This window comes from Pelmatolapia mariae, linkage group LG15 (assembly GCF_036321145.2).
Source record: "Pelmatolapia mariae isolate MD_Pm_ZW linkage group LG15, Pm_UMD_F_2, whole genome shotgun sequence".
NCBI classification, from domain to species: domain Eukaryota; kingdom Metazoa; phylum Chordata; class Actinopteri; order Cichliformes; family Cichlidae; genus Pelmatolapia; species Pelmatolapia mariae.
In genome coordinates, this window is record NC_086240.1 from 20,230,854 (window position 1) to 20,258,774 (window position 27,921).

The 27,921-nt window shown below is 38.7% G+C and overlaps 1 protein-coding gene across 1 annotated transcript in view; it reads right to left on the bottom strand.

The window, feature by feature from the left end:
- scara5 (scavenger receptor class A, member 5 (putative)) overlaps positions 1-27,921 on the bottom strand; it is a 99,598-nt gene that overhangs the window by 49,303 nt on the left and 22,374 nt on the right. The window contains exons 4-7 of the mRNA XM_063495580.1: positions 4,962-5,161; positions 4,468-4,646; positions 4,259-4,385; positions 4,003-4,171 (exon numbers count right to left, since the gene is read on the bottom strand). Coding sequence (XP_063351650.1) covers positions 4,003-4,171; positions 4,259-4,385; positions 4,468-4,646; positions 4,962-5,161 — 675 coding nt within the window. The remainder of the gene's footprint in view (positions 1-4,002; positions 4,172-4,258; positions 4,386-4,467; positions 4,647-4,961; positions 5,162-27,921) is intronic.

Genomic DNA, 27,921 nt, shown 5'->3' on the forward strand with positions numbered 1-27,921 from the left:
CACGTGAATGGGGTGGTGAAATCGTCATTCTATCAACTCAGGCGTCTGTTGAAGGTTAAACCTTTTCTTTCAAGGCGTGACTTGGAGACTGTTATCCACGCTTTTATAACCTCACGCTTGGATTATTGTAACTCCCTTTTAATAGGGGTTGGACTGGGCACTCTGACACGCTTGCAACTAGTACAGAATGCTGCGGCGCGGTTTTTATCTGGTAAAAGGAAATTTGAGCACATTACTCCGGTCCTGGCCTCCCTGCACTGGCTTCCAATTGAATTTAGGATTCATTTTAAAGTTCTTTTATTGGTTTTTAAATCTTTAAATGGTCTGGCACCTGCATATCTGTCTGATTTGCTGAAGCCCTATGTCCCCACTTGTTAGAGTGAATTGTTAATGTTTGTCATTTCTATGCTTGCCAACTCTGATGAAAGGGATTCCACTGTCCTTCCCCCCAGATTCTCGAGGTTCTGGTTGGGGGGGGCTGTAATGTTTTATTGCAGATACATCCTATCTGAAAGATCTGCTTCTTTTGATGTAAGCTTCCTGCGTTTACGACCCTTTGGTCAGCAGGAGGTCTCTCACACACACACACACACACACACACACACACACACACACACACACACACACACACACACACACACACACACACTCCTACTTATATATAGAAGTTCACACATATACATACAAAGCCTTGTCTTAGAACTATGTGGGCGTTACTTCTTGTGTGAACTGTCTCTCAATAAAAGGCAGCAGGAGGAGGCCATCGTCGGGGTCATTCGTGATGAGCTAAGATACCAACGAGGCCTCCCTTGTGCAAGTAATCGATCGATCGACTGTCTTGTTTTCTTTCATGATGAATAAGTCTCTAGAACTAGCGGGGTTTGTGGGAACAGACCCAACACCACTCGTTCGCTCCGGTCAGCTGAGCAGCTGTTGCTCTCAGTCCCCAAATCACGGCTGAAACTGAGAGGAGACTGAGCGTTCTCTATCGTGGCTCCTAAGCTTTGGAATAAACTTCCTCTTCACATTAGGCAATCGACATCAGTGATGGTTTTTAAATCCAGATTGAAAACGCATTTTTATTCACTGGCTTTTGACTCAGTGGTTGACTGACTTGTATATACTTATATTTTATTGTTTTCGCTATGTTTATTATTTTATCTTATTTATTATTCTTATGGTATCTATTATGTTTCTATTGTTCAGCACTTTAAAAACACACAAGGCTGACCAAAGTGCTATATAAATAAACGATGATGATGATGATGATGATCATTGGAGTGACATTTGCTGGGGTTTGTTGGGTATCAAATCAGCCTTAAAGACTGTGTGGCTACAGCTAGATCTTCCTTACATTGGGTCAGACATTCTTACAGGTGAATTTTGCAGTTATCAGTAAAGACATGAATTGAATTTGAATAATTTCACCATTATCACATTAAAATCTCAATTTCTACCATCGGGATACCTTTGGGATGAGGGGCCTGAGCTTTCTCTTTGGCTGGCAACTCATACCCTGAAGCACAGCCCGTTCTCACTCCCAAGGCGTAACATCCCGACGATTTGTCAAGTCCTGCGGCGTTCCTGAGGAACGCGAAAGGTGACCTTCCACGTTCTTATGCTACGCGCCGGGTTATGGGTGAAATCCAGTACAATCACGGTCCCGCGGTAATACACGTTCTAGCCATATATTCCAGCCCTAACCCCAACCTTGTCCCTAACGCTGACCATAACCTTATCCCTAGCCTTACCAGCACTATAATGACGTTAAATAGTGTTTTCCAAAGCGATTTAAGTAAAATGAACGAACACGTGTAGATTGATTCCAAACGCTTTTCATGTTTCCTCGTTTTTCCGATCTCATCATTTAGGGATGTGTTGGGTGCCCAGAAGCGTAATATGTTGACGATTTGTCACCTAGCTTAAAATATTAGGCTTTGGGAATGAGAACATGTTGTGAAGCAAGACCCCTGCAGCAAAGATTGGGTTAGGGTTGTAGGACACTACATCATATGAAATGTGGTTGTGAATAGTTATCTGTATTCAATAGCAGATGACCTGTCTAGTGTATCCCATGATTCACTGTACATGGGATACTCATGGGACTTAGGACCCCCATGGCCCTCAACGGGATAAGCAGTTAAGAAAATGTATTTATGTATGTATGCATGTATGTATGTATGGATGGAAGATTGCAAAACAGTTCACTAAGCAACTCGAGCTGCATTGCATCAGACACAATAACATGCCTCACGTCATTTACCAAACACAACCTCCCAGTTTGGAAAGCTATTTTGACCATGCTGTTTTGACCCTGATGGATGAACCAAACCATCCATTTTTAGGCTTTGATGGGAAGTTTACTTGTCACTCCTCAATTTGTGTATCATATTTGAGTGGAGTGATGAGTTCTGGGGCCTGGACACCTAACTCTAGCCGTAGTCTTCTGCTGTAACGAAAGAATCATTTCAGATGTGACTTGTCTGGCTGAACTAACATATGGAAGATGTAATTAAAATCATCTGGTGTATTTACCCTTAGCAGGCAGATGTTACCGTAAGTTATACAGTTTTTGCATCAGTCATCAAAAAAAAGTCTTGAAGCGATATTTTAAACAACTTCTCATGTTTCTGTTATTAATGCAACAAGTACCATGTGTGGCACAAAGATCACAGCGAGTCAGAGAAATTAAAGACAAATGAACTGAATAAGAAGAAAAGAGGAAAGAGATGAGAGCAAAAAGGAGGGTAAACATGGATAGAGATGTAAAACCTTTTTTGGCCGAGGTGACTGAGAGCTAACAACAAACAAATGGGGCTAAAGAGCTAAAACCAATGACAGAGCAGAGTGATTGAGTTTTCATTCTGTATGTAGAGTCTAAATTTAACCCACAATTGTTTCCAGGCTCAGGAGAAATGGCATCCCACCCACATGTGAAGCAGACACGAGATCAGGGGTCTCATTCAGTTTGAGTTGTCATCAATCAGCTTGGGCTGTGTCCCCTGCCAGCATTACATCATGGCATACCTATTTTGATTTTAACAAGCCAGAGAAGTCATTTGGTGCACTGGCAGCGAGAGTCATACCACGTCGGGACTAATCAGTTCTGCACAAATTGGAGGAAGAACATTCAGAGCTGCTTAAAAGCCCTGGGCAATATTCCCACAATGTAAAATCATGTTTGCATGCTAGGGTCACTTGTACTTAATCACACTACAAGCATCCACTGGCTCAGATGTGCTGTTGTTAAAGATCTTTTGGGCCATTAAGGTCCACCCAAAGGGATTAATTATACTATGATGTAAAGTTCTCATGTTCTTGCATGTTTTTAATGTATTCTCTTGATATATAAGGTACATTTTACTTTGTAAAGGTCACACTGGCTGTACAGTACAATGCAAAAGCTCTAGGTTCTCAGAGGGATCTGACTGTTCACGCATACAGCCATAATGATAATAATGAAAAACAATCCGCAGTTACATGAAGAACAAGGAGTTCTGCAACAGATGGTGCAGCTTCCATAGATCCCCAGTCTCAATATCATGAAGTCATGGAGTATTACGTGATCACAGAAGACACTGTAGCAGAATAAATCTACAGAAGAGCTTTGGTAAGATGTTTAGCAAGTTCAGCAAATTCAGTAAGTGTACCATGTAAGCCATTCTTGCTAATGCTTTTATGTTCTATGTTTTTACATTATTATGATGTGCCATATTTCAATTTCAGCACTTTGTGATTTTTATCTGTGAAAGGTACTATAAAATGCATTTTACTTACTTAGTTACTTACTAACTGAATCTATCAGCACATACTTCTGAAGAATTTAAAACAAATTACCTGTTTGAGTGTTGCGTGTCAGTTTAGAGGGCTTACTGTCTTCTTTCAAGTTTTTAATAAAGTATTAATGTTTTCTCTATTCTCTATTAACGCTATACCCCGACTGTTCTTCTTCATTCCTATTCATATTTTGCCGATGAGAACAAACAACATCTTTTTGCTCACCTTCTAATATTGTGAGGTTCTTCAGAGCCATGGAGTGCTCCCAGTCCTTTAGACGGAGGTCCTCTGTGATTGTGTTCAGGATCTCCATCTCATTCCTCAACTGGGCCTCCGTGTGGACGTGGGTCACCCATAAACTGCTGGTGTCCTCTGTTATGTTGCTGATCTGAATCTGAATGTGGGGCGTTTATGACTCAGTTTATGAAAAGTAGATCTGATGTAGAGGTAACTTTTGTGCAAGCTATTATGAACATCTAACCTGTAAGTCACGTATCTTCAAATGGTGAATACTGACATCGTTGCTGAAGGTGTGATTGACAGCTCCCACTGTCCAGTTGACCTCGTCTAATTTTTCCCTCAGTTCACTGACATGACTCGAGGTTTCCCTAAAGTAAATAAGAATCCCACAGAAGTTCATTTGAATGTTATTAAATGCAGTAGACTCCAAAAACTGTATTAAACGTGTACCTCAGCAGGACGTCATGATCACGAAGCCACGTGGATGCTCGGGCCACCTCCGAACTCAAGCTCGTCAGGTTCCGACCCGCGGAGCTGCTTAGCGAGGACAACCTGTCATCCAACTGCACCAGGTAGCCTTCTGACTGTAGAGAGTGAGCCTGCATGCTCCTCAGCTCCACCTCCAAGCCCTGCAAGGAAAAGGACTCTGACTAATGGTAGTATTTCTATCATCAGCCTTTATTAAGCTCCTGCTAACAGCAGAGGTGTGGAACAGAAGAGCCCCAAAGAGTATTCTTGAAAACACTACAGGGTGGCTGGGCATCTGGTCAAATGGGGAGACGAGCTTGTCTCTAACGATCAAAGCCCCAAAACACTCAATGATGCCTGGGGTGAACCATTTCTGAGTATTCCTGTTTAAATTGGGCCACCTTCATTAATCACACTTTCCTCTATAAACATTTAAGATACAATAAAATGGGGTATCCAGATATCTTGTGTTGTACCTTGATGAAGATCTCCAGCCTCTGCAGCCAGTTGCTGTGGTTCTGGAAGAGGTTTTCTAGTTTCCAGATGTTCTCCAGCAGGTCAGCCTGTTTGGACTCCTCTCCCAGGGTCTGCTGGAGCAGCTGGGAGCGCTCTGACATCCGGGTCGCATTCTCCGTCAGCACCTCCTGCCGCTGAGAAGACACCTGGGAGCGAGAGACTGGGGAGGGAAAGAGTGAGGAAGAGAGTCAGAGATTTGTTCTAAGTGTTGATGCAATGATCCCTCAGCTAAAGCAAAAGTCCCCAAATCGAGTTTCATTTACTATCAATCACGGCGCTCGCCAGCACTGTAATGTAGAGCAGATGTTGAGTCAGGCGCCTGCTGTGATTCTGGTTGTCTATTTATGCTGAATGTATTGTTTGGTTAAGTGAAGACCTAAATAGTTTTACGAGTTTCTTTACTTGGAGTGCATATGTAACATGACATGGAAATTCTGCCTTCATTTTGAGTAATGCTGAAGTTGGCTTCTGCATGCAGGTATTTATCCAATGCTTGGAGTTTTGTTTCACAGGTATGATGCATTGACTATGATAAAAATTCCATTTCAAACATATTTCCCTCCTTCTTAACCATCTACCTAGTGTTCTGACATCAACACCTACAAGGGTTATATAGTACAAAATTGAGGACGAGAGGACTTTTTTTTGTCATTCTACATTAAACATAAAACCAAAGTGAATCCTTTCTATTAATGAATTTCAATTTTGGAGACATGGTTAAATCTAAGTAGCGGCTGTTTAGCTGTAACATCACATTTGATGATGGTTAAAGCGCAGAGGAAAATTTCTCGTCTTGCATTTTCCTGTTGCATAAAGGTCACTTCTCTAGCCTTCGCTCTCTTCTGTACCGTATCTAATGAGAAAAACCACCATGATTTTATGTTATGTTGAAAGCATGCTGCATAGTAACAGCTCGATAGCCTGGCAGATATTTTGAAACCAGATCCTCAGCGCTGTGCCACGATGGCAACCTCTTCTCTGCAGGACCAGTGTGTGAAAAACCTTCAAAAGGAGAAAAAGGACGAACTGAGGAAATGGGAGGAAGCAGATTATTCCCTTCACACATGTTCCTCGACACGCTAATGCCCCTAACAGCTCGATATCACACACTCTGAATATTCCCGTTACCACGAATCTAAGACAGCAGTGTGTTTCTGCATGTGTGGCTTCATGTTCCTGCATTGTGGCCAGGAACCAGCAGCATGACTTCAGGGAAAGAAAAGTGCTGCAAAGCCACAGCACTGCAAACAAACCATCTGAATTTCATCTCATTATGTGTGTTAGGTTTATTCCTAATGACCTGAAAAACTAAATAAGCTGCAATCTGTCCACTACACAGGGTGCTTAATTGCTAAATGATGGTCTGTCAGCAGCAGCAGAACCTGACACTATGGAGCGTATCAGGAGTACTTCTACATGAAAACAAAGAAGGGAAAACATGAACAAGAAGCTGTAGGACAAGAAAAAGAAGAGGAGGTAAGAAAAAAAGTGATGAAAAATAGAGCAAAGGAAGAAGGAGAAGGATAATCACACAGGCAAATCTTGTTTGCAGTTGTGCTTATTGTTTGGGACAGGTACCATGAGTAGAAATGCAAAGCTCAAGTTACGCAGTTTGGTTCTCATGATCAGAAAAACGCTTGAATGATGACAGATGTAGAAGTCAGCCTGTTACGGTTCCCCATTTGAAAACACTGAGAATGTTAGAAGAAAAAAATGTTGGTGTATACACCACAAAGTTACTGTTTGTATCATCTTAAAACTCTTTTGAAAATGTAACCGTTATTATCTTTCAAAGACTATTTTACACATCTGTCATTTTCACTCTTCTTCACCTGCCTAAACTAAAAAACAGTTTCAGACTGTGAAGAGTTTCTCTCTTAATGTTATATACACATCTTAATCTTATACAAGTCTGTACAAAGCCTGATATTTATATGTTATCTACTCTTGAGGTGAAGCTAAAAGTTTGAGTAACACAGCTTCTCCGGTCACAGCTGGGAAGCTGGGAAATAACCCGTGTTAATAGGTCAGGTCAACAGAGTCACTGGTGTTTTTAAACCTTTTCTTTACAAGCTATCTGAGAACCTTGCATCACTTTACTGAATTTTTGACTTACTTTTATTTCTTGTTATGTTACTTTAAACTGTGTTTGGCTTTATTTGTCATATTTGCTAAAAGGACCAGAGTGAAAAGGAAGGAGGAAATAATTTATGGTTCTCCACTGACTTTGGTTTGCATGAAGGTGTCTCCTTGCCAATTCGATCTACTTGTAAAACAACTTAAAATTGCTTAAAAGCTTTAGTAAAGCGGGATTAATGACAACAGGATAACTGGAGGTTTTTACATACTTCTAACTTAAAAACGGGGCATTTAAATGGACAGACAGAAACTTGAATATAGGCAAAAGAAAAAAAGATGTGAGGGTGAAAAAAGAAGGGGAAAACTCATTATAACTACATCTGCAACAAGTACTTTGACACTGATGAAACAAATATATAAATGCCAGTTTCAGGCTGCTGTATTTCTATAAATTATGCTAAATCCTTTCGATAGTATGAAGCCTATAGAAGGATGTGGCATAATCTTAACATATTGACAAGGGCCTTGGTAGCTTGTACATAGTTATCATTAGCTGTCAGCTAACTAAATGTAGGGTGCATAAATATTTCTTCTGACATAGCAACAGTTGCATGTTGAGACCAAATGTTTCTGCTCCACTGGGCAGCTTTCAGAGAATGAGGCGCTACAGTCCATCAGTCACTGTTTACTTCATTCTATGCTGCTTGTGTACATGCCGAGTTTAGAAAGTGCTCTATAAATAAATATTATTATTGCAATTAAACATGATCTGCCAACACATGTTTTCCAGGACCTCGGATGTTGTCTTATGGTTTCAGGCATTATGATGTCACACAAAGAAGGTCCAGGGTTTGAGCTTGCATGTTCTCCCTGTGCGTATGTGGGTTCTCTCTACAGTGCTCATACGATCCAAAGACATGCATGTTAGGTTAACTGGTGGTTTGGTCTGTGGTCTGTGATATGAGCACAAATGGGTGTCTGTCTCTGTGTGCTGACCCTATAAAAGACTGGTGACCTGTCCAGATAATGCCACAGTGTTTTATGGCAGTTGAATGGGTATCTGCCTGACCTGTGGCGCTGTGTTGAAGGAATGTATCCTTCCATTAATGAGCTATGAAAAATATGGCATGAAGATTTCATCAACACCACTGGTTCAGATGCAGTCCCAAACAGAGTGATTTACACATGGCTGCGGATATTTGGATTCACTGGTCCCTCAGACCTGTTGTCATGGATTTTCAGTACAGTTTGTAATTTAGTATACCTCAGCGCTTTCTCCCCATTTCCCTTCATGAAGAATGGCTTTTAGAGAGCCATCCTTCCACTGAGACCATTTCTGATGAGGCTTCAGTGAACAGTAAATGGATTAGCTAAAGGTCCAGATGCATGTCTCAGATCCTTTGTCAGGTGTTTTCTGTCTACCCTTATTAAGCATGTGACTTTTAAATATTGCTCATCTGCTGTAAGCAGTTTTCTAGGGTTGATATTTCCTTTTTATCCTCCACTTGTCCAGTTTTCTCAATTTTGTTGGAACACACTGCACACCATGCTGAGATATACCAAGTTCTCAGCTAATAGCTCTTTAGGAATGAACTTGTTGGTCTAAAAGTACAATTTTCTATCTGTCAAACTATGTTATCACTGATATTTTTCATAGATACAAATGAGGGGTTTTGTTACAGGGTGCTAGAAACAAAGTGCCAAAGTTCTTCTGCTTATTTATTTTTGCTTTATTCATTCAAAGGCTTTTCTTTGTTTGACTTCAGAAAACAAATTCTCTCAAAATTAAGCAGTAAATGTCCAAAAAAACAAGAAAAAAAGAAAGACATTAAGAAAACCTGGAGAACTATTGCTCAATACCGCTTGAAAAATTACAATAAAGTCTGGCTCCTTGGAAGTAAAATAGAAAGAAATGAAGGGTGTTTCAAGACTTTTGTATTTGTACATCTCTTTCAGTCATTAACCCCAATCATTAAGGTCCTCTCAGTTTTTAAGGTGTGCATTTGTGACTTCAGGCAAAGCTGATGAGAAATGGCTTGAAAGTTGAGACATACGCCTGACAAATCCATTTCAAAGCTCTTAAAGCTCAGCTCTGTAGGATGGGAAAGTCATCTTGTCTCTTTTCCAACCCCCTTCTATTCTTTGCTGTGTATTTCACACAAGCACACAAGCACACATACACACACACAGTGGCATGGCAGAAATATTCAAAACAGATTAGCCCCATATTCACAGCTTCATGGTCTTTGAGTTCTTCTGTCGAGACACAGAGGAGGCAGACACTTGATCCATTCATGTATCAAATGCTGGGAGCACAGGCCAGCTCAACAGCTGGGCTTCTCTGTGTAATGTGGAAGAGTCCCACTTTGTCAGTATATATGAATGTGCAGATGATCTGAGGTATCATCTGCATTCAGCGAGGTCGGGAAGAACATTTACCAAGCAAACCACCCTGTTCTGAGCAAAACCTGTTTAGATGGTTCGTTAAATAGAAACAACCAGCGTGAGATTACAGCTGTAATTGTCACCAGTAGAGTAAGGCTGTGCTGGTGAATTGGTTTTAAACTCTTCCTCTTTATGTCACGGGTTATACATTTGTGAATTTAGTACAGTGTACACATTCCCCTCCTGGCTTTTTACTTTAGGAAAAGATCATGGTCTGGATTAAAATGTCACAAACTGGGAATTATAGAACTGCCTTATTAATGCCATGACCTGGTGCATCCAGGTCCATAGCTAAAAGAGGCCTTGTGCATAAATTTGCTATAACAGAGGCTTTGAGTTTGGGACACCTCAAGCACCAGTATAAATGATGACAGGATTTTGGTAACATTGGTGCACAACACAATCAATGTGGTAACCATAAACTAGGTTTCAAAATCCCTAAAAATGTCATTAGCCCTGATGCAGTGATGTACAGGTGCACTATGACATCCCATTTAATGTGCTTATAGGTGCAACAGGTGATTTGAAAATAGGCATAAGATAAGATATAAGACTATACTAAGCGTTTATGGGCTCTAAAATATCAAAACCAAACAGATTTAGGGGCGTTCAGATTTTAACAAATTGGTCAAAAATGGAAGTGACAATAAAAAAAATCACTTGAAGTGGAAAGACTGTATGCAATGCAGTTATGATTCATGCAAGTCAGTAGCACGTTCATGTTAGTTGTATCTATAAATACAAAAGCAGGGTGATCAGAGAGAGACAATACTGCATCACAACATTTGCTGCGTACCACTTACAGTGATGGTACAGACAATGATGGGTGTAGATGTTGTGTTTGTCCTATAAAAAAAGCATTGTACTTTCAGAAATAAGAGGCTGTGTTGATTTTGTGAATATCTGGCAACTTTGTTAATGCCTGTAACTTATGTGTCATATTACACGTAGATACCTTGGAGATGTAGTGGTAGGTGACGGTGTGGATTACAATAGAACGGATCATTGTTCTAAATGTTTGTACATGTGCGTGAACAACCTAAAGTATTTCCCTATGTACACAGGCACACGCACACGCACACACACACACGAACAAAGAAAATCGTTTGACATTGTCATGATCAGTGCAGCAAGGGGAGACAGAGTGAGGTCTATCAGAGTTGCACTCCTGTGTGAGCAAAGCCAAAGCCAACATGTTGCCAACATTTATCTCTTTATCTGCACCCTCTGTGTGTGTGTGCATACTTTTATAACATATATATGGTTACTCACCCTCCTTTTGGATACAAAATCCAACATCAACGTAATAGTTACGTTTTGGCCAGTGGTGATTAGGGTCAAGATAAGTCTGCAGGAAATTAATTTAAGTCAATGCAATGTCCTGTGAAGTGATCAATCTGAGTTTTCGACCTTGGTAGCCTGAGAATCAGGCAAATTTGAGAGCTCGTGTTTCCTTTGCTCTGGCAGAATCCATCTGGCTCTTCTCCTGTTGAAACATAGTTCGACCTGGCCTCGTTTTTGCCGAGCCAATCACAACTGTTTATCTGATCTGGTTTGTATTTGATTTGATGGCTGACATCTCTGTATTCCATTTACAGTTTCCATCTCTCAGTCCTTATCTGTGTTTCAGTGCTCTGATTGCTTATAGGTCTGTTCTGTGGCCTCCAAAGGTATTTTGATCTCTGATCATTTCCAATTCCGCTTTGAAATCTAAACTGAACAGTGAGGTTTCAAACTGGGAAGGCATTATTTGGATAGTGAAGATATTCTGGGATGTTGAGACAGACCTGCAAAGCCATCTTTGAAGTTACAGTTCAGGGTTTTCTGTGTGGAATGTGCTAAATTTACAGAAGTTGTATCTTGTGAAACATGCTTCAGTATTTCTGATGTCAAACTACATCCACAAAATGTGTTGCTATAAAAGAACCAAAAGTTACTTTGGATCTAATAAAGCATTCGCAGTGTTAATTTCTGCTTTTGTGGTGTGTTTTTCTTTTATATGGGTGTGCGCCACTGACAACAGAGCCAGTGAATGAAGTGAAGCCTCCAAGCTACTTCCAGCAGGCAACTAAAGTTGGAGTGCATCATTATCTTAACGTAACTAAATACCCTCCTAATTTGGTGGTCTATTTTTGGTCTATTTTAGGCCTCATCACATAGGCTTAGAGACAAATCAGCGGCCCATCAGCAACTTTCAGTCACTAGAGAAAAATGTGTATTTCCTCACTGACTGGTGAGTGATTGTTGGCAGTTGCTACATGGCGAAAGAAGTTGATGCTACAGCACTGAAAACCTCATTATAACTGCTAAGGTCTCCAGCAAACTGCTTTGTTTATAGTGTTCACCAGCTAGTGAAACTAGAAAAAGTACAACCCAAACTGGAAATGGAGACTGTTCACCTTCAAAGTAAAAGTTTTGTGTTATCAGAGCAAGCCATCCTTTTGTAACTTTTACTCTGAAGGCCAACAGTCTCCATTTCACGTTTGTGTCAAACAAGTTTTTCTGCTGCTGTCTTTTTCTGTCACGTCACCATACTTAGTGTTTATATTTTGAAAGTTATAATTTTGTTCACATCATGTTTCATAAGCGCCTTTCTTTGATTATCATATATTTTGTTATTCACTTCAGTTAAAATCTAATTTCCTGACAGTTAAATTGAATTTAGTGTAATTGAATTAGTTTTGCACAACATCGGTATGAACTTGCAGGAGGTCTGCATGTTTAATTTTATATCCGTTCCTGATTGTTCTTGCACATTAATGTGAAAGGCAAACAGTTTCTCATTAAACAGCCCCTCTGAGCTGCAGGTCTTTCATCATCCGTTGCTCTGTTGTGTACAAGTCAAATGTCCTGCAGTGCTCTGTCTTCTGGCCTGCACCCATGGTTACTAATCTCCCTGTTTAGCTCTCTCACAGGCTTTTTAATAAAGTTGCTTAATACACAGGAAGTCTCTCTCACTCACTCTCTCTGAGTGTGTGTGTGTGTGTGTGTGTGTGTGTGTGTGTTTCAAAGAAATGAAAGCAGCTTCATTTAGCTTTTAAGGACCATTACAAATAGATTCAGTGAATGACTTCAATTATCCAGTTTTTTTGTACAAATTTGTATAACATGGTGATATATTTCAGGGTGCTTTGGAGGACAACATTAGCAATGATTCCTATTTCCAAATAGTCAAACAACTGAGTTTAAATCGTGCTTTTTTTTGTTTCAGTTGTACACAGTGCACAGTTTTTACCACATTATTCTCAAAATACTGCATCTTTATTGTCTAAAGCAGTGGTTCCCAAACTTTTTTTGCTAGGCCCCCCTTGTTTTACAAGAAAAATGTTCGCGCCCCCCCCACCCCCGCGCGTGCCGGCACGCGCACGCACATCCTCCAACCACACACCCATATTTTGCTCCATTCTGATTTATTTCACACCTCAAACATTTATTAAACAATTAAGCAAATACAAGTAATCTGCAATAAATTACAGGCAGCAATGAAATAAACTACTAACTCTTTTACGCTACGGCCACACCTACACGGGTATTTTTGAAAACGCAGCTGTTTCGTTCACATGTAAACGGCGTTTCGAATCACCGAAAACGGAGATTTTTTTAAACTCCTTTTTTGCGTTTATGTGTGGACGAGGAATACAGAGTTCGTCACGCAATGTCAAAGGTATGTGCCTTTTTTCACGTCACGTTGTTTACATGAGATGAATTGCAGAATGGCAGATAGAGACAAAATACTGTTAATCTGACTATCTGCAGGTTTTACACGCTTACATTTACACATGCAGTTACTGTCCCTCCATTTAGAAAGGCAGAGGCCTCACGGTGTGATTATTTTACGTGTAGTTGTTTTTTTCCTGTGTAATAATATTCAACATTGCTATCAATACATTTTTCAAAAAATGCCTCTCTGTGCAAAATGGGTTTAAAAACATAAACAGCTGTGGGATACTGTTTGTCCGTGATTTGAACCGGGGGAACAAATCGTGGCAGGATCAGCCTGATATTATTTGTATCCCGCTGTAACTTTACTGTATAAAGAGCTAACATCTCCAACATGTCAGGAGTAGTTCGTCATTACAACAAGTGTTTGTGAACTAAAAATCAAGAATGTGGGATCCTGTTTGTCCGTGATTTGAAGAGCCCAGCGCGTGCTCCTGATGCAGGGAAAAGCAATTCTGCAGGGGAGACCTACCTTGGCACTTGTTCAGGTGAAGCCAAAGGGAAGATATGCTTCACCATATTTTCTAGTCTTTGGCTTAGAATGAAGTTGGTTTGGAAACATATTCAGCCATGCTTCATCTCCTGCTTTGCGTTTCTGTGGGTGCACCGTGCTAGCAGTGTCCAAGCGTTTTTTTTGGGGGTTTTTACTCTTTTCATCCCGCGCCCCCCCTGCCATGGCTCTGCGCCCCCCGTAGGGGGCGGGCCCCACACTTTGGGAAGGTCTGGTCTAAAGGGTTTGTCTACAAATGTTATTTACAATTTTTTTGCTTCCAAAAAATTACAATTTTCCAAAATATTAAATTTGTATATTTGTTCTTAACTTTTTGAGCTAGATAATATATATTCTAGTAAAACTATTACTTTCTCCCACTTCTTCCACATTCTGATGGCCCTGTTTGAACTTCGGCAGGTATTATTGACCACACATGCCTAAATGTATTTACTTGCTGCCATCTGATTGGTTGATTTATATATTTACATTAATGAACAGTTGAACAGGTGTATCTAATGAAGTAGCCAGTGCGTATACATTGTGTACTATTTTGCCCTTGATCCTATATTCCAGCTTCTTTCTGGCTTGGAAAATCCAGCAACAATCATCCATAAAAATAAACATACTGAAATGTTTGGATACAGTTTGGTAATGAATGCCAGCACACAGACATGCAAACACACTAACTCACACGCACACATGCATACACACACACACAAGTAAACAAGGTAAATGAAGTTGTCTGACAAGCAATATTTTTTTTACTTATAGCAGAGTTCATTGTTCTTTCTGTACTGTTTATCTTTCTTTGCAGGTGCAATATGTTATGTCAATTATTTTATAGTGACAGAATCAGTCTGAGTTGCTTTCTGGAGGCTGTTTGATATACAAAGATAGCTTCGTATGCACTGCAACTACATCTAAGTATACAAAGACCACACCAACTTTAACTGGTCCTAGTTAGTGTGGTCTTTGTATACACTACATTGGTCACTCTGGGGTCATGTGTGTGGCATTGAATACGCAGGTTCTGAATTTTCTGTTCAAACTTCTCATCACAAGTGTGATTTTTGTTGCCCACAAAATAAAAGTAGGAATGTAAATATAATCTCTATGATGATACCCGTCCACCTATTCATTATGCAGACCTATGCTTCACTATAAATAAACTCCTACACTGCAATTTATGGTATAACCCCTCAAAGCAAAAGTATGAAGCTCACAAGGTTTTCATCAGTGGACCTCCATGAAGGAGTCAGACATAGCAGATAGAGTTGTGACAAAAACAAGGAGCCTCCACTTGTCTGCTCCTTCTGTGATAGTGACCTTTCCATCTCCATACAGACTTTCATTTTAAGGAGGACATCTGATCAGTCATCAATGTGGAGAAGGTGTTGTCTTGACATTAACCAGAGCACTGTGTTTGAATCATATCTGGGCTCACAAGTTATCCAACCCAAATACTGCAACATCTAAAGGCCAGAACAACCAGTCCCAGCAGGTTGAGGCTGGAACTGGTTTATTCATTCAAAAAAATCAAAACAGAACTGAGAAAACAGTTTAGCTATTGAGACATTTAAGCTGGCAGAGATGCAAATTTTCTTTAAAAAAGATTAATCAAATATTGACACAATTTTTCAGTAGACAACTTAAACTAATTCAACATTCACAGACCATATAATGTAGCTCTAAAACAGAAATTGAATTTGGTGCAGATTTCGTAATTGACCAACCAGCAATGAAAGTGATCTGACCTGTGAGACAGATGAAAAATAGCAAACTGGAGAACCATTAAAACAGCTGTTTCTCACCTAAAAATAGGTGATTTTCAGTGTGTCCTAAAACACAAACTCAGACATTATTGTATAACACTGTTTTTCACATGTGTTAAAAACTAAAAAAGACCCGCCAGTAGTCAGACAAGAACTGACCAACATCCTTCTTGACTTTGAAGGGATGCCAACGCAGGAAAGAGGGAAGGAAATAAAGAAGAAAGAGTCTTTTACTGACCTGCAGACCTGAAAGCCTTCCAGCAGTGAATGAGAGTGAAATTACAGGATCTTAAAATCCGACAGTGAACAACCTGCCTTCTTTAAGCTCACATCAAAAAGACAGACATTACTTTATTTGAAGAGGAAGAAAAACAAAAGGTTGAATTAATATCCGGAGTAAAGCTTAGTTACTGCTTTGATGAAACTGGAGTGTGATAAAGATTAAAATAGACAGCTCTTTTTTTTTTTTTAAACAATTACAGAGAATCAGAATAAAATAAACCGAAAGAAATAAGAAAACTGAAATTACTATCACTACATATAACATCTACTGGCAAATTTGAATAAAAACATTTGATCTTTGACTCTTTGGATATAAATGTTATCACTATCCTGAATTTGTGACATAGTTTTGTATAAATTCTTGATGTATGACCAAAAACGTGATTGTTAAATTCACAGCCCAGCTAAACCAGAAACCCCTTCAAGAAATTCTTTCCAGGTATTTCTTTTTCACAAACTGACTTGTTGCAGCAGTAACCCCCGTTTACCGTGCTCAAACTCAGTGAAGTCTTTAGAGCCACCCATTCTTTTAAAAATGTTTTTAAATGCAGACTGCATGGCTAGATTTTAAACACCCTGTTACTATGAAACTTAAAACACCCAGCTTCAAAAAGGTGTGGTCAATACTTTTGTCCACATAGTGTAGGTCTAACTATATCTGTGTGTAGTTTGGTGCTGCAGTAGTGACAGAAGGAAACTCCACCCATTCCTTTTTAACAGTATACATGAGTTTGGTTCATGGGCGTAGCAAATTTCAAGACTTCTTTCTACCCAGCCATCTCTCTGATTAAGAGACAGACTCTCCAGTGTGTGTTGGGTCTGCCTGGAAGTTTCTTATATGCCCAAAAGATCTCACCGAGGAGACATCCAGGAGGCATCATGTTAAGTTTCCCAAAACACCTCAGTTGGCTCTTTTTTATTTTAAAAAGTCGTGGCTTTAGTCAGACTCTCCCAAATGCCTGAGATCCTCAGCCTGTCTTTGAAGGTGGTCAAAGTCACCCTTTGGAGGAAGCTTTTTTGTTTCTTAAGTTTCATTCTTATAGTCACTATTCACAGATAATGGCCATAGATCAAGGTAGCATAGATTGATTAAAAAATAAAGTCAATTTCACGCTCAGCTCTCTTCACCACAAAAGACCACAAAATCTGCAAAACTGTATTCATCTGCCAGTCTCCTACTTCACTCATGACCTGACATTCTTGAACTTCTACTCTTGAGGCAGTAACACATTCCCAACCTGGAGTGAGGACTCCACCCTTAACTATATGAGAACCAAAGCCACAGATTTGTAAGTGCTAATTGATTTCTTAGATACGTCACTCTCCTGCAAACTGCCCAAGGCCAAGCTGGAAGTCGCCAACAGAACCCCCCCTCTGCCCCTTAGCTGTCCCTAAAAGTTCTGTCCATAAAAATTATGAACAGAATCTGTAAAGAAACTCAAACCTAGATTTACATCTAGTAGATTACTTCATATAAATTTTATACCTCAGCATCACAGTTGAGAATTCAATTATTTATATTACTACAGTGGCCACCTCAAGGAGATTTATATTGTAAGGTAAAGACCTTAAAATAATACAGAGAAAACCCCAACAATCACTTGACCCCTTTGAGTAAGCATTTGGCAACACTGGGAAGGAGAGACTCAGCCAGAACCAGGCTGTGGGAGGGGCAGCGATCTGTCGTGACCGGTTAGGGGTGGGGGAGGAAGACGGGACAAAAGACACTCTGGAACAATGCTTTTTGTCCTTTCTTCCTTCCATCATTCCCAGAAGGAGATATTAGGCTTTATCTGTCACAGCATACAAAATACATCAGCTTACAAATAAACCAAATGTCTATAGAAGTGAAACATTGCTACATTGATTTATTTATTCACAGAATTTATTATACAGCAAAATGTCCCAGATTTCATTATTCATGTTTCTCAATGTAAAGATTTGCTGCCTTTATTTTTTTAAATGAAGTTTTAATTTATGGTTCATAATTTTGAGGTTTGGACTGGTGATTTAACAAAACACTGAAGGTGTTTCTTTAGGCTCCGGGTACTTGTAATGGCAAATTTCTTACTATGTAAATAATTATTAAAGAAGTTAAAATGAGTTCAGCCTCAAATATGCATCAATACATCAGCTATAATAAACACAGAAAATTACTGCTGTTGGAAATGGTGCAGATGAAACAAACAAAAAGTAAAAGAAAAGCATTAAAACATTTGAATTTGAATAAAAATGTAGGTAAAAGCAGCTTGAGTTCCAATGAGGTGATATACAATAGAGCCAAACATTACACTGAAACGTTGGAATGACACATTAAAATATAAAATATGTGGGAACGTCACAGTAAATTCATCATGTTTCACTGTGTTTATGTTTCTTGCTCAAACCTTTATCACAGGGTTGAATCTGAATCAGATTTTCAGTCCGCCACGGTCGGTTGCCATGAATAAATAATTCCACCGCATACTGGACACCACAGTACACAAACCACATCCCACATCCCACACCAGACACAACATTAACAGGTCCAAAGAGTTCAGCTGCAGGGAAGAAATTGGCCTTGATTGTTTACTGGGCACTATGTTGTTCTTTTTCAGCATACAGCATATCTGAGTTTAAACAGAGTTTAAAGCCATGTTATCGTAAATCAAATGAATATATTAACTGCAGAAATGAGGCCATACTTAACATCTCTTTGGTCATTGTTTTGGTTTTAGGACCAGAAATGCACAAATGCACTTTATGGTATATTACTAACCTTGTTTTCAGCAGCAGACAATTCTTTAGCTCAAAAGCTCCTTAAAGGAGAAAACAAAGAGCAACTGATTTTCTGACCACAGGTCAAAAAACATAAACAAAACAGACGACAGAGTTAACATAACTGCAAGTTTTTGTTATTGTCCTTGTTTTTCTTTTAAAGGTACACAAACAGTTTTTGCTCTCATTTATTTATTGATTATTTCAACACTGTGTAATCGCTATGATCAGTTTGGTGGAAAACCTGCTGCAAGGGATACTGGTCTATGAGAGCAAATGGAAAAAAAGCTTTAAAAGTTTGGCTTACTGGTACCATAGACTGATGAAAAAGAAAATAACTATCAACAAAGTAATCTTCTTCAACAGAAACAGCAGAGGAATTAAACATGGCAGACAAAGAAGGCAAGTTTTATGGGAACTGTTTTGCTTATTTTAGAAAACCACTTATGTCATACAGGCTGTCAGTGATTTCTTGTCATCTAATTTTCAATTAACAAGTGTCACGTTTAATTTTGAAATAGATAAAGTTACAAATGTATATATTATGGTTGAAATTATATAATTAGGTGCAAAGTCATGATATTCCATAGATCCTTTCATGCCTGCAGCTTTTATAGGTTAATGCTTGATCTGCTTTCACAAAGGACCCAGTTCTGCCATACTGCTGATAAGTAAACCGTATTGTAAAACCACAGGTTTACAATAGATGGAATATAAATATATATGCTAAACACATGCCTTTTAACTTTGTTTACTAAATCTGACAAATCTTTAAACAAGAGCTTAAAAGTGGGAGATGCGACCAATGAATGTCTAATTTTGTGGGATTTCTGTTATTTATTTTGATATGCACCAACAATGTCTCTGGTCTCTGCAGTTTTGTTGAAGTGTCTCTCTGGGGGAGATTTTGTGTGGAAATCAGCCAGCTGTAACTCAGCTGCAGGAATGTCCAAATGAAGTGACAGCAGTGGAGTTTGTTTGATTTCTAAGCGTGGGCCCTGTCTGATGTGGCAGACATCAAAGTGAAGCTCTTGCTGTGAAAGGCCAAATGACTTAATGGATGTGTGTCTGTGAGTGCGCGTACAAAGGAAGTACCTGTTTTTGCCTCCTGAATAGATTAAATGAGTTATTATTAAAAAAGAGAAAGAAATCTTAAAACCCTTTTGATTAATAATACAATGCAACACTGTGGCCTTCTTCTGCTGTAACCAGACTGCTTTAAAGTTCAACATTTTGTATGCTCAGAAGTGCTCTTGTGTACGTTGGTTATGAGTGGTTATTTGAGTTACTATTGGTTTCCTATCAGCTTAAAGAAGTCTGGAGATTCCCTTCTGACCTCTGCCATTAACAAGGCATCACGGGATGTTTTCCCTTTTTCCAATCCTTCTCTGTAAACCTAAGAGACAGTTGTTTCAGAAAATCCCAATAAATCATTGCATTCTGAAATACTCAGAACAGCCTGCCTGGCACCATGTTCAAAGGTACTTAAATGACCTGTCTTCCCCACTCTATCTGCATGCCTAATCGCACTGGGTTGCTGCCGTATGATTGGCTAATTATATAGTTACATTGATGAGCAATTGAACAGGCCTACCTAACAAAGTGGATTGAAAGCTGAAAACCACACCACTTTTTTTGAGTGTACATAAAATGTCCAATGATAAACAGTACAGATAAATCCAGGGCTGTTGGTGGATAGGCCTTCATCAGTGTGGTGCCATCTAAACCATACTGTATACACGTTTTTATCAAAAAAATTGTTTATTAAAATTGTGCTGTTATCTTCCAGTAAATCCACATGCCTTGTTGACATTGTGAGTTTACTGCCCCACCATGCATTTCTTGTGAATTTGTAATTGTATTAGGTGGCTTAATTAATTATAGTAACTTTTTCTCAGTTTAGTATCCAAATTTTTTTTCACAATGCTTTGAAGGTCTGACACATTTCAAGTGCTATTTCTTAAAAATGACAAACCAAGTTCTGAAATCTGCTTTGCCACTAATCATATTCCCCATTAGTCGCACAGCTGACAGGGATTATTGATATTTTATTGGTGTTCTTCCTTTCTGAGTACTTTACCACTAAGTTGACTGTGGTTTGTGCTGCAAGAACTGTTTCCTCATCTCAGTTCTTCTGGTTTACATCTGCCAAAAAGTGTACGTAACTGAAGGATATATGCAAACAAAGCGTTAAAAATACTTCATTTCATGTGCAATTTCCGTTATTCTAAATACTAATGTGAAAAAAAGCTTAATGCTATTTTCCAGAAAGCTGCACAAACAGATTTAATGTCTAAATACTAAATGTTTGGCAGTAAACAGTTTAGAACAAAGGAAACGTAAGACACACTGAAACACAAAGTGGGAGGTATGATAACCAAACAACAAGCACATTTCAAGCATTTCTGTGGTCAACATCAGAGTTGTTTGTTAGAGAGACAGGTTTGAGTGTGGTTTGAGTGCAGTTTATCAACATACTCTTGCCAACAGATCAGTGTTATTCTTCTGATCAACATGGTGTTACATGAATGAAGAAAAGTGCTAACAGCATGCAAACTAGGTAAGACAGATAGCATCCGATCAGGGCAAGCAAGGCAGGCAGTGCTTGCCTAGTGAAATCTAAAAAAAGAAATCATAAAACATGCCAAAGAAAGTGATCTCTCTCTTTTGATCTCACACAGCATTGTCATAAAGCTTATAGCTTACTGCCATATTGTGGGCCCAGTTGGCTATTGCCTCAGGAAGCAGGATTAATTTTGCTTCACTGGATTCTGTACAGGGCCTATGTTTTAGGAGGATGTATATCCTAGTTAACAATAACTCAAGTTTCTCAAACTGAGAGGTTACTATTCTTTTTTGGTTTTCTGGTTGTTTGCGCACATTGTGATAGACCTCTGCTCTTTGACATGTGACTGATAGAAGACCAGGGTGCTAGGCAAACAACTTGGAACAAGTGTATAGTTATTTTTTCCCTCTTGCATTAGCTTGTAACTTAGCACTTAGTACTTAACCCCCTAATCATAATATAGTCAGTTCCAGCTCCAGTGAAGCCCCATTGGTTTACATCATGGTGGCTAAATCCACCTTTTCCATACAGTCTCTGGTTATAACAAACTAACATCAAATTTTGTGGATTGCAACTTTAAAGACACTGCTATCTACTTGCTTTTGCTCACTTTTCCATCCTTTGTTTAAAACTTTCGTTCCAAACTATCACCCAACCAAACACAGTGGAAACTAATAACTACTCAGTTCTTGGGTGCCAGCTCTCATAACTTTACACAGTGTGCCTCTTTGGACATCAGCTCCAGCACGCATTTAGACAGATCAAACCCATGCAGTGTGTTTGTTTATGAGCATAAAACTATTTGGAATCTGTTGCTGCTTAATTAGTCTGCCAGTAAAACAGAAAAAAAGACATGTAGAAGACTAATTTGGACGCCTGCTATTGTACTCTGAAATCCCTGAAGCTTTATCCCCCCCTCCCACTGCAGCAGATTTATAAAATCCCTATAGCTGTTTATGGAGACAAGCAGGAGTGAGGCATGGTGTTTTTATTTGTGTTGGAGTCACTTACACACTGCAGTGTTTCATTTTATTGCATCTCTCGACCTTGTTTATCCGAACTGTAAACATGTAACGTTCTACATGTTTACAAGGACAGATTGTCATCTGGACATGACATCTGGAGATTTCTAAAAGATAAAAACAGTAAGGCCTGAACAACTAATCATTAAAAAAGATGATTTTTAAAGATTTTCTGTGTAGTTAATGGAAATGTTAATGGAAACCGAATACAGTGATTTGCAAATATCAAACCCATATTTTACATACAAGATAACATAGAAAATAAATCAAATGTTAAATAAATAAAGAAATAAAAAAATAAAAAAATAAATGTATAATTTAAGAAAAATATAGCTCATTTTGATCATATTATCCTTCCCCAAAACACTTCCCTTTTTGTTTTGTGATTGTGGCAGTTTTTTCTTCTATTTCCTTTGTATTTTATTCAACTTCTACTTTGTTTTCTGTGCTTTTGAAGTACTTTTCTATTTACTCTTGTTTTCTGAAGTTGCAGTGCATTTGCATTTCCAGGGCCACCATGAAAACCTTATACTTCATAGAAGATCTGTTTAAAATTAACATGAACAGAGTTGCAGCTTCACACAATAAACAAAAAATGAAACAAGACTGATGCTGTGAGAAGGTAAGTTTACACAATATAAATATTATATAACGTGTGTCTAACGTGTGTATATAGTCTAAGATGCCACAGAAATGCTAATATATTATTATCCCAGTCAATTACTGCTATTCTGTTAGAGCTCACTGGTGCAGCACAATTATTTGTGAGTACATGTGATAGACATGAAAGAGTGTGGAGACACTCAGAGCAGGATCTGGACTACCTGTGCAACCTGAATAGGCTGCAGGTACCATTTGACAAGGATAACAAGGATGACAATACCAGCCAAAAGCTAAACTAGGCAAAAAGAAAATCTCGATGTGATCATCGCCTGAAAAACTATTCAGTATAAAAGTACACTTCCAGTGCTGCCATTTTCATTTGCACCAAAGCAGGCAAAATTGAATCACAATGGTTTATGTTTCCTAACTGAACAGATTTTACTGACCTTTTGTTATACTGTGATGATGTTCCCTTAATTTTTAAGCAGAAGAGCATATCACAGACACTCACTTGCATCTGGCAGATTTATCTTTGTTGTCAGTAATGTTTTCCATGTTTCATGATAAAGATGAAATCAAAACTTGCAAACAAATGAGCTAAAGTGCAATAAATATAATTTGTTTAGTAATTTTATACCCCACCAATTAATATCCATGCAACCACGCAAGTAATCATTACTGCTGAATTTCTTGGCTATATTTGCCTCAAAATAAACTAAAAAAGTTCTTTGCAGTATTGAGAAAGGACACAGAATAGAAAGACATCTGGTCCAATTAGCCCTGACATGTTAATGGCCTGTGTCTGACTCTCTGAATAAGGTCATCTGCTGACTTTTTGGACTCCTCTTGTCTTGACTGACTTTTCTTCCTCTTTGGTCTGAACAAGTGCGGGTGTGCGTGCTCCTTCAATAATGGACCCCTACTGAGAATGCTGGAACATGTCCAGACTCTTTTCTTCAGAAAGGGTCATGGCCAGAGAACAGCAACTCATTAGAACAAGGCTTTATGTTCTTAGAGTCAATGTAAGGGCACCCAGACTGTGTGTAAATCCCAGATACATGTGTACGGTGGTGTGAAAAAGTGTTTGCCTCCTTCCTGATTTCCTATTTTTTTGTATGTTTGTCACACTTAAAGTTTCAGATCATCAAACAAATTGAAATATCATACAAAGATAACATAAGAAAACAAAAAATGCAGTTTCTAAATGAATGTGTTTATTTTTAAGTGTAAAAGTGATTGCCCCCTAAACCTAATAACTGGTTGGGTCACCCTTAGCAGCATCAACTGCAATCAAGTGTTTCCAGTAACTGGCAATGAGTCTTTTACAGTGCTGTTGAGGATATTTGGCCCATTCATCTTTGCAGAATTGTTGTAATTCAGATACATCGAAGGGTTTTCAGACACAAACTGCTTTTTTAAGGTCATGCCACAACTTTTCAGTTTTTCTTAAGTCATTTAGAGGTGGACTTGCTGGTGTGTTTTGTATCATTGCCCTGCTGCAGAACCCAAGTGTGCTTCAGCTTGAGGTCACCAACAGATGGACGGATATTCTGCTACAGGATGTTTTGGTAGACTGCAGAATTCATGGTTCCATTTACAACAACAAGTCCTCCAGGTCCTGAGGCAGCAAAACAGCCCCAGACATCACACTACCATCACCATATTATGCTGTTGGTATGATGTTCCTTTTCTGAAATGCTACTTTTACACCAGATGTAAAACCTACTAAAAAGTTCAACTTCTGTCTCGTCAATCCACAGCGTATTTTCCCCAAACCCTTGGGGATCATAAAGATGTTCTTTGGTAAATGTAAAATGAGCCTTTGTGTTCCTTTTGCTCTTCAGTGGTTTTCTCCTTGAACTCTCCCATGGATGCCAATTTTGCTCAGTCTCTTTCTTATTGTTAAATCATGAAATCAGACCTTACCTGAGACTTGTGAAGCCTGCTGTTCTTTAATGTTGTTCTGGAGTTTTTCGCGACCTCCTAGATGAGTCGTCAGTGTGCTCTTAGAGTAATTGGAGGTCACTCCTGGGAAGGTTCATCTCCTTTACTGTGTCAGACATGTTCTATTTAAGTGGTTTCTTGATTTAACAGGTCTGAGTGTGTTTAGTGAAACTGAACGGTGGTTAATCACATTTAATTCATGATTTAACAAGAGGGGCAGTTACTTTTTCACACGGGAACAGGTAGGTTTGGATAACTATTCACCCTAAACAATGAAATCATCATCCAAAAACTGCATTTTGCATTTATTCAGGTTATCTCTGTCCGCTATTAACATTTGTTTGATGATCTGAAACATGTAATTGTTACAAATATGCAAAAACCTAGGAAACCAGGAAGAGGGCAAACACTTTTTCACACACACTAGTTTCTGCATTCATTTTTGTAAGTGTATAGTACTCTATATCCCAATGTGTTTGTGGTATTATTTGGAAAGACTATGTATGTTTTATATTATGACTATGATAAAGTTTATTACATATTTAAATGTACTATGTTTCTACTCATGTAGTTATTTGCAGTCATAACTACACTATGTACAATGTGATGGAGGTTTTACTCTCCTGCATGCGATGTGTGTTTGGGAACAGTATGGCTTACGCGTGTAAAACATAAACAGACTGAGGTCAGAAACACCTCATCTTCCACAGCCAAAATGCTTATTGTTTCCACAAGAGAGGGATTTAAGACCTTTAAAGTTTGTCTTTAAAGTTGCTAGGAGTGGCAGTTTGTGGTGTCAGATTTACCCTCAGAGAGTTTTTATACTGACAAACTTAGTCTGACACATATGGTCTAGATTAAAGGCAGTTTTTTTAAATCTTGAATAATAAAGATTACGTGTGTGTCTTTTAAATATCCTCAGAAGAGCTAAAGTAATCTAAAGCTTGTGGTTGGGCTGAAAAGAGACGGTCATTGTTTTTTTTTTTTTTCTTTTTTTAACGGTCAGGTTTTTGGCATCCTGTGCCTCAGTTGTGTCCCACAGATCACAATTTATGTTAGTGCGGGAGAAAAAGTCTTGGGCAAAAATATCTTCATATGGAGGACTTAAAAACATGTGGCTATAAACAGAATAGAAAGGCACCTTCAACACAGAAAAATGTGAGTTGGATAAAGCACACAAGAAATCCTTAACCACAGTTAAACTCATTCTAGTACTTTCAGCAACTATCACAGGAGCTTGAATGTTATTAAAATATTTGTAACATCAAATAGAGTCATGAGAAGGCACATTTGTATATGTTTGTGGTTCATGGATAGAAACTGCCATGTATTTTTTTGTGTTAGCACTACTTTGTAAATAAAGTATTTTAACAGGATGTATATGTGTCATGGTCCTGGGTCGATGACCCAGTGTTTTGAGTTTAATATTATTGTCGATGTTTGATTTTGTCATGATTTATCATTACTAGTCTTTTGGTTTCTGGGTCTTCAGTGTTTTGTGATTTCTAGTTCTTGAGTTTTGCTCGTGTGCCCCTCATGTTTAGTGTAGGTTTAGTTCTGTCTTTATGTTTATTTTCTTGTTCCTCAGTCACTCGTGTCTCATGTCGCACTTTGTTACTCCTGTCCCTGTGCTCCGTGTTCCCTCTGTTCCTGACGTTTCAGTGTCAAGTCCGTGCCTCTGTTCCTGTCGTGTGTTTCCTGTTTTATTTTGATAGTCCCTGTCCTGTGTGCAGTGTGTCTAGTTTTGCTTTCCCCTTGTCTCATTATTTCTGACTAGTTCCAGCTGTGTTTCCACCTGTTCCCATCCTCTCGTTATCCTGCCTGCGTATTTTAGTCCTTAGTCTTCCCCTGCTTGTCGTCGTGTTGTTAACCCTCACAGTGCTGTGCGTTTCCCTCTGTGTTTCCAGCCATTTCCTAGTTACTGTTCCTGGTTTGTTTTCTAGTTTAGTTTTTGTATTTGAAGTGGGTTATTTACAGACAAAATAGAGCTGCCTCTTTTAGTTCGCCCTTTCGTTTATAAGTCCTGCGTTTGGGTCCTACATCCTGCCTAGCACACAGCAAGTCCATGACAATATGACTTGTCTGTAGCAAATATTTTGCCCAGACAGGATGGGTTAATGGGGCAACGAATAAAACAGAGCTTGAAAAGAAGTCTCAACTGCTGTAACTTGAACTGTGATCTCAGGTGTGGTGATAAAATAATTAAGTTTGCACTTCAAACATAGAAAGTATTAATTTTGTGAACATTAAAATGAATTATTACATAAAACACTGGGTGCATTAAAAAAAGATTTCATGAATATGAAAAATAAATACAAATTTAATTTACAATTTAAATTAATGCCTGTAAACATGAATTAACATATTGGAGGTCGTGAGTATTCCACAAACAAAAAAAATATTTCCACACAGTGACTTTGATCAAAATTGAGTTATCTTCATAAGCAGTATGATTATGATATCTAAATTATTATTTTTTTTTAATGTAGAATAACATCTTAACATATCATATATTACACCAAAACAATAAAACGAGGTAATGTCAAAGACTTTTTCATTTTGGTATTAGTTTCTGTACTCCAGCTTGGTAACCACTGTCAGCTGTCCCAGACAGACAGCTACTTACACACTAAAATAAGTAGGCAAGTAAAGTAGTCAGTTTATTTTCTGCCATTTATCTGGGTTTAGGTTACAGAGAGCAGCAGTCTAAGCAGAGGTGCCAAGACCTCCCTCTCCCTGGCCACCTCCACTAGTTCATTGGGAGGACTTGAGGTGGAATCCTAGCCAGATGCCCAAACCACCTCAACTGGCTCCTTTTGATGTAGATGATTGGCAGCTCTACTCCAAGTCCCTCTCAAATGACTGAGCTCCTCACCCTATCATTAAGGGACTGCCCTGCTACTCTCTGAAGGAAGCTCATTTCCACTGTTTGTATCTGTGATCTCGCACAGCCATGGATAATACAGAAACAAAACATTACTTTTAACATAAAACTTAAATGAAATGATTTTTGATTATAAAGGATAGTCGCTCTTTCATGAAAAGCAACTTTATGAAAATACAAAATTTTTTAACATTGTTGATTTATGATCATGATAAATTCTGTCCAGTTTTCCAATGTTCATTCCAAGGCAAACCTCTGCTTGCAGGTCATAGCTGTCAGTTGATATTTTTCCATCAATAATCTACTTTCTTTAAGGCCAAGGACAATTTAGCTGCAGCAGGGAAAACTGATGC